General features: G+C 39.1%; 1 protein-coding gene across 1 annotated transcript; it reads right to left on the bottom strand.

The window, feature by feature from the left end:
- Positions 1-2,318: 2,318 nt before the first annotated feature.
- Positions 2,319-4,673, bottom strand: LOC107039971. The gene is made up of 5 exons (XM_015259851.1): positions 4,599-4,673; positions 4,375-4,479; positions 4,077-4,307; positions 3,290-3,994; positions 2,319-3,224 (listed from the first exon to the last, which is right to left on the bottom strand). The coding sequence occupies exons 1-5, from the start codon at positions 4,671-4,673 to the stop codon at positions 3,204-3,206; spliced, it is 1,137 nt and encodes a 378-aa protein (XP_015115337.1). The 3' UTR covers positions 2,319-3,203.
- Between the last annotated feature and the right edge of the window lie 2,637 nt (positions 4,674-7,310).

A 7,310-nucleotide genomic window follows, 5' to 3' on the forward strand; every position in this document is an offset into this window, starting at 1 on the left:
CGCTTTTAAAAATTCATTCCTCCGCTCCTTATTGAGATTAAGGAATGAAACCGGTGTCATTTATTGAGAATTTAATTTTTGATCGATCGGCGTCGATTTCATTCCTTCATCTCAATTAGGGGGGGAGAAATGAATTTTTTAATGGGGAGAACTTGTCCGCACTCACTCCGTGCTTCGAAAATGTATTTCTCCTCTTCTAATTGAGGTTTAAAAATGGAACCGGTATCAATTCATTGAGAATTCAATTCTCAATCGATTGGCGTTCGTCCCTTCTCTCCATCTCAATTAGGGGAGGAAAAATTGATTTTCATATTAAGGGCATAATTCCGGTGTCAGTCGGCGTTTAAAACCGGAAGGTTTCCCTCAACGTCGTTAGGATACCATCACGCTTGCCCAGCCCTCCGATTCCCCCCACATACATGCTTTCCGCTACTCAACACCGTTATCGACGCTCTCATACGCTCCCTATTTTACTCACAGGTACGTATTGAACGTCTTGTACGCTCCCTGCCTTACTCACAGGAACGTACTCTGCATTAGTTCATGCGCCACCGCTATGTAATTATGCGGTTGAAACTTCTACATAAGGTCTGGCAATCTCCTCTATAATCTCTGACTGAACAATTGTTGAGAAAGTCGAAATTTGATTTTTGAGAATGTAGTCTAAAATGTGAGAAGAGAAAAACGAACAGTTGGGATTCGTCAAGATGATTACAGTGGTTTTGGGGGTGACCCCCGCGACCGCCTCTTTGCTAGTGACATATCAATAGAAGCGCCAAAATTCAAATATACTCATGGTCCATACGGTGTGCAACGGAACGCTGTCAAAATATCTATATGTCAACTGTGGACAGCTTTGAAAACAAGCATATTTCGTCATATTAAAGTTTCAGAAAGCTCCTTTTTCATAATTAAACATTTCTATCACTATGGTTGGTACAAATTGATAATAGTCTCATAACCGTTCATATCCCATTGAATATGGGACATTCAGTTGTACGCTTCAATAATTTGTTTACTGAAATGGTGTTCTACAAATTTGTCTTCTCACAAAATTTGAAATTGTAAAAGAATAAAAAATTACACATAAGTGGATAAAACAATTTTCCTTCAGTGAGAATGTACATTAATATCAATTTTCGAATAATACGTATGTGATTCCGAGTATTCCACCAAAAAGTGAGATTATATTTCCTTTTATTCGTGAATCGACTGCATGGTATCAAATTATATCCTGCAACTCTCTTTGTCATGCTTCAGCCAAATGCAACTGTTCCTACCTGGATGGTTTTTTGGAAGTATGATACGTGGAAGTATTATACTCACTAAAAATAATTGCTTATAATTCTATTCATTTCCAAGATAATCAGCAGTCAATTTTCGAAAAAGGAGAATTTACTTTCAATTTTATCGGAATAGATACCAACTTCAAATCAGTGAGACATTGATAGTCGTGCTATCGCAGTTAAGTGAAAATGTTCTTGCTGCTAATTTAATTAATTTACGATACTCTACAGGTCGACAAAAAGAGTTATACATGGTATAAGCAATACAACACCTGAACTCTTCATGATTTTATAATTCTATCGTATCATTATGATAATTGTTCCATCCATCAGAGTTTATACCTTGGACATACTGTGCAAGTATAAATTTCGAATCGAAGAAACTTCATTTAGTCCGAAAAATGTCGGTCTTTAAAAATGTCGGTATATTACCGTCAATATGATATTGCCGGAAGATACCTTAGGAGTTTTCGTTTCAGTGTATCGCAGAGATGGCGTCACTTGTTCTGATTCTCTTGGTACCCCGCGGGAAAAGCGGCGTCCCGATCGAATTGTCGGTAAATGAGTCGGGTGAGTGAGTAACTCGGCAGTATACTGGCGACAATATGAGAGTGATCTTTCCATCTAACCCCTACTTCCCCCACCACCGACGCGCGCATGCGCGGTGGGACGGTGGTGTATCCCTCCGCGTACGGCGTGTTCAAAATACATGAAAAATAATTTCCTGTTTTGTTTTTTTCGTTTTTGATGAAAAAACAATGAATTGATAACAAAATTATGAGGAAATACGTGAAAATTAATACTTAATAAATTAATAATAGTAATTGACTTGTCTAATTCTCCAACAGTTGACCAAAAGTTTCAAAAATTCCAGAAAAGTCCACATTGATGTACAATATTTGAGAACTATAAATAAAAAATCATTAAATCTTCGAAAAATCTTCTCAAATATTCCTAATTTCTCTAAAAATTGTAAATCGACGTGAAAATTATCTATACCTACATTTAAATAAAATTATTTCTGGTGATTCATTATGAAATGATTGAATAATAAGTTTATTACATGCTACACACCGACAGAAACCACGCAAAGCTGCGTTTTCGAATTTTTTTGAAAATGACAATAATGACTATCAGACACAAGGCTCGAAAATTGGAATGGAAGAACAAAGGGGATAGAAAAAACTATAAACTAGGTGAAAAATAATTTGTACATTTCGTTTCAACGTTTCATATCAAATAACAGAAAGATCAAATTCATTTTCAATGATCCTCCAAAAAACAAATTTTATATTTATACGTCGATTTTATCACACTTTTTTCGTATTTTACATTAACTTGAAATAACAATAATTTATATGCTTTTTAGAAAATTACAATAACTTCACTTGTACTTATATAAATTACAATTCATTAAATCTTATCCATAGTACTTAATTATCAAAATATACAAACATTACTCCAGTAGGGAACCGACAAAATAAGCTCTATAGGTTCGAATGAATTACAGAAGAAAGTCAAACTAAAATCTAATCTACAAGCTGTACACGAATAGGTTTAAGGTATTCCATTTGAAATTTCTTTTGCCTGGTGCTCGAGAAAGCTGAAAGAATTTGAAAAAATCAAACATTAATAAACTGTTAAAAACAACAATATGAGGAAAAGTAAGAGCATGATTGAAAAAATGAAAACTTAACTTAAGACAGGATTTCTTCCATTCCATTTCCGACGCAGTCGTTCGAGTCGTATGGCTGAAATCAATTTTTGACAAAATTAGCTGATTAGAAAAATTCTGTTTATTGTCGATTTATCAAGACTAGGAATAAAATGGAAACCACAACTTAACTTTTTAATGATTCTACTTCGTTCGTTCTCAAGATCAGCCAATTTCGTGCTAACGGTTGGAGTGCCAGATAGTCACTTGGAGAACTCAGTGATCTGTAGAACAGAAATTAAATATAAATAGTGGTGGTGAAACAATTGAATAGAAAATTTATCGTTACCTTAATGGAGTATATCTGCCAAGCTCCACGATTACCTCCACGACGATCAACTACCAACAGTCGAGCTAGGGCATCTGTCGACAAGCATCGAAACAGACGAGCAACACCTCTGCTTCGACTACTCAGGGGATGACAATTGCTGTTGTCAACCGAGTGTGGATTGAACATGTAATATACACGTCGTAATGATTCCGAGATCACTGGAGAGATGAGGAATGCAACGGTTTTGGAGTCAGCTATATACAAAAATCCTGTATGCTCCAAGGATGATGCATGTAGATCTCCCATCGAGTTGATCGCTACTGTGATGTCCTTCACAGCAGTTCCCGATGAAAACAGCCCATAAGTTTCCGACCGAGGCTCGATTGTAACCGAATGACCACAAGCGATGATCGACGTGAGAAGATCCTCTGGAGACAAGTGGGTATATCCTGGGTCCTTGTGAGATACACTATCAGCGTAATATTTGTCACCATCTACCAACACTCTGTCAAGAAGATCTCGAGTGACCTTCCCATCGGAGAGGAGCAATGCAACGATGCTGCAGATGGAATTGGCAGTGCATTGGCAATTTGCTCTTTCTGGTGGGAAGCGCTTATCTCCCTGATGGAACCTCGCCGATTCATGGAGGAGAACGCGATCGATTTTAGTGGAAATCTCGATCACTTTGTCCTTCCTCATCCAGAATGAACGGTGATCTTGTATCTGGAAACGTTAGGGGAATAGTTATGATTAATATTTCGTTTACGAGAAGCTCAAGAGAAACTGAAACCAATGCCAACTGTACCAATGTTGATTCAGGTTCTGTAATTGGCTGTTCTAAATGTTGAGATTCTCCACACGATGGCATCGGTGAAGTACAAGACAACTCAGACGAAACAATTTCCTCCATCATCCTGCGTCTGATGTGCGGCATATCGTTTGCTGTGAACAAGAAGCTGGCATGCCTCGTCAGATATTCAGCATACACGCAAACGAATACTCCACAGTCATTATCATTGTTTTGATGAGGAATATCCTGTGGAAATGAAAGAAAGAAAATAATTGATCACACGTTAACGAAGTTGGCATATAACAAAACATACATTGACTTGTTCAGTGGTCCATCTCGCAGAATCCAATGATTGACCTTTTCTGTGCCGATGCTCATTGTCGAGATAGGAGAGAATTGTGTCCATAACTTGCGTGTGCTGTTAATTTGAGAACGAAAAAGGTAACTAGAGCGGAATCAACATTGCCATATTTCGATTATGACGCAGAACTTCATCAGATTTTGATTAAAATAGTTAACAGATTCTTGGATACTCACGTTTGTGGAAGTCTGAGCGAGACTGTCATACAATTGAATGGACTTCTCTTTGACATAGACCACACACAGNGCCATCCATCACGCCCCGTTTCATGCCTTAATCTCTGCAATAAAAAAATTAATATTGCGACGAATGTCACGGCGCTATAAGAAACCCAATGTTTCCTCGGCGCAGAGTGACTCCCCATTAATTCGCCCGCTAATTAATAAATCGTCTGTCCCCTCCTAATTAACATTAAGGAATGAAACAAAGACTGTTCAGTGGAGAATTAAATTCGCCATCCATCACGCCCCGTTTCATGCCTTAATCTCTGCAATAAAAAAATTAATATTGCGACGAATGTCACGGCGCTATAAGAAACCCAATGTTTCCTCGGCGCAGAGTGACTCCCCATTAATTCGCCCGCTAATTAATAAATCGTCTGTCCCCTCCTAATTAACATTAAGGAATGAAACCAATGCTGTTCGATGGAGAATTAAATATTCCCCATCCTTCAACCCCCATTTCATTCCTTAATCTCTGTAATGAAAAAAGAAAAACTGCGATGAAAGTCACGGCGCTAGGAAAATTCAACAGCATTGGTATCATTCCTTCATGTTAATTAGGAGCGGGGATATGATTTTTTAACTAGCGGGCGACTTGTCGGGAGTCACTGCGCCGAGAAACCACTAGGTTTTTCATCGCGCCGCGAATTTCGTCGCAGTTATAATTTTTTCATCAGAGAGATTAAGGGATGAAACGGGGGTTGTTGGGTGGAGAATTTAATTCTCCATCGAACAGCATTGGTTTCATTCCTTAATGTTAATTAGGAGGAGAGAGACGATTTTTCAATTAGCGGGCGAATTAATGGGGAGTCACTCTACGGCGAAAAAACATTGAGTTTTTCATAGCGCCGCGAATTTCGTCGCAGTTTTTATTTTTTCATTACAGAGATGAAGGGATGAAACGGGGGTTGATGGATGGAGAATTTAATTCTCCATCGAACAGCATTGGTTTCATTCCTTAATATTAATTAGGAGGAAAGAGACGATTTTTTAATTAGGGGGCGAATTAATGAGGAAGCTCCCTGCGCCGAGAAACCATTCAGTTTTTGATAGCGCCGCGACTTTCGTCGCAGTTTTTATTTCCTCATTACAGAGATTAAGGGATGAAACGGGGGTTGAAGGATGGGGAATTTAATTCTCCATCGAACAGCATTGGTATCATTCCTCAATGTTAATTAGGAGCAGATATACGGTTTTTTCATTAGCGGGCGAGTTGTCGGGAGTCACTGCGCCGAGAAAACATTGGGTTTCTTATAGCGCCGTGACTTTCGTCGCAATATTAATTTTTTTATTGCAGAGATTAAGGGATGAAACGGGGCTTGATGGATGGGGAATTTAATTATCCAGTCTTTGTTTCATCCCTTAATATTAATTAGTCGGCGAATAAATCAACTGAAAAACATAAAGTAAACATTGAGTACAGGGAGGACAAAAGTGCCCCTCCGTATTTGTCCCTGTGACAGCGGCACTGCTACTGCCGAGTTACTCACGCCTCAAGCACCCGTCTCACATTTACCGACAATNTATTCCTCAATCTCAATTAGGAGCGGAGGAATGAATTTTCAAAGCGCGCAGTAACTTCGGACAAGTTCTTCTTATTCAAAAATTTATTTCTTTCCTTCTTAATTGAGATGAACCAATCGAGAATCATATTTTCGATGAATGAATGAAGCCCGGAAGGGCTCTCCCCATTGGAAAACTCATTTCTCCCCCCGCAATTGAGATGAAGATATGAAACCAACGCGTATCGATGGANGCCCCTCCGTATTTGTCCCTGTGACAGCGGCACTGCTACTGCCGAGTTACTCACGCCTCAAGCACCCGTCTCACATTTACCGACAATTCGACCGGGACGCCGCCTTTCCCGACTAACCCCGGAATCATGCCCTCAATATCAAAATCTATTTTTCCTCCCCTAATTGAGGTGGAGAGAAGTTACGAAGGCCAATCGATTGAGAATTGAATTCTCAATGAATTGACACCAGTTCCATTTCTAAACCTAAATTAGAAAAGGAGAAATACATTTTTGAAGCACGAACTGATTGCGGTCAAGTTCTCCCCATTAAATATAATTCTCGATTGCTTCATCTTAATTAAGGAGGGGAGAAACGAATTTTTGAATGAGAAGAACTTGTCCGAAGTTACTCCGCGCTTTGAAAATTCATTCCTCCGCTCCTAATTGACATTAAGGAATGAAACCGGTGTCAATTATTGAAAATATAATTCTCCATCGATACGCGTTAGTTTCATGTCTTCATCTCAATTACGGGGGGAGAAATGAATTTTCCGATGGGGAGAGCCCTTCCGGGCTCACTCGACGCCGGACACCGTTCGGTGTTCCCCCGCGACTTGAAAATTCATTCTTTCGCTGCTCATTGAGATTACAGAATGAAGCGGCTATCATTCATTGAAAATATAATTCTCGATCGATAGGCGTTGCTTCATTGCTTAATCTCACTTGGGGAGGGGAGAAATTAATTTTTGAATCAGAAGAACTTGTCCGAAGTTGCTCCGCCCTTTGAAAATCCATTCCTCATTTCTCCCCCCGTAATTGAGATGAAGCCATGAAACCAACGCGTATCGATGGAGAATTATATTTTCAATAAATGACACCGGTTTCATTCCTTAATCTCAATTAGGAGCGGAGGAATGAATTTTCAAAGCACA

The sequence above is a fragment of the Diachasma alloeum genome, unplaced genomic scaffold (assembly GCF_001412515.2).
Source record: "Diachasma alloeum isolate Michigan unplaced genomic scaffold, Dall2.0 Dall_scaffold_00314, whole genome shotgun sequence".
Lineage (NCBI taxonomy): Eukaryota > Metazoa > Arthropoda > Insecta > Hymenoptera > Braconidae > Diachasma > Diachasma alloeum.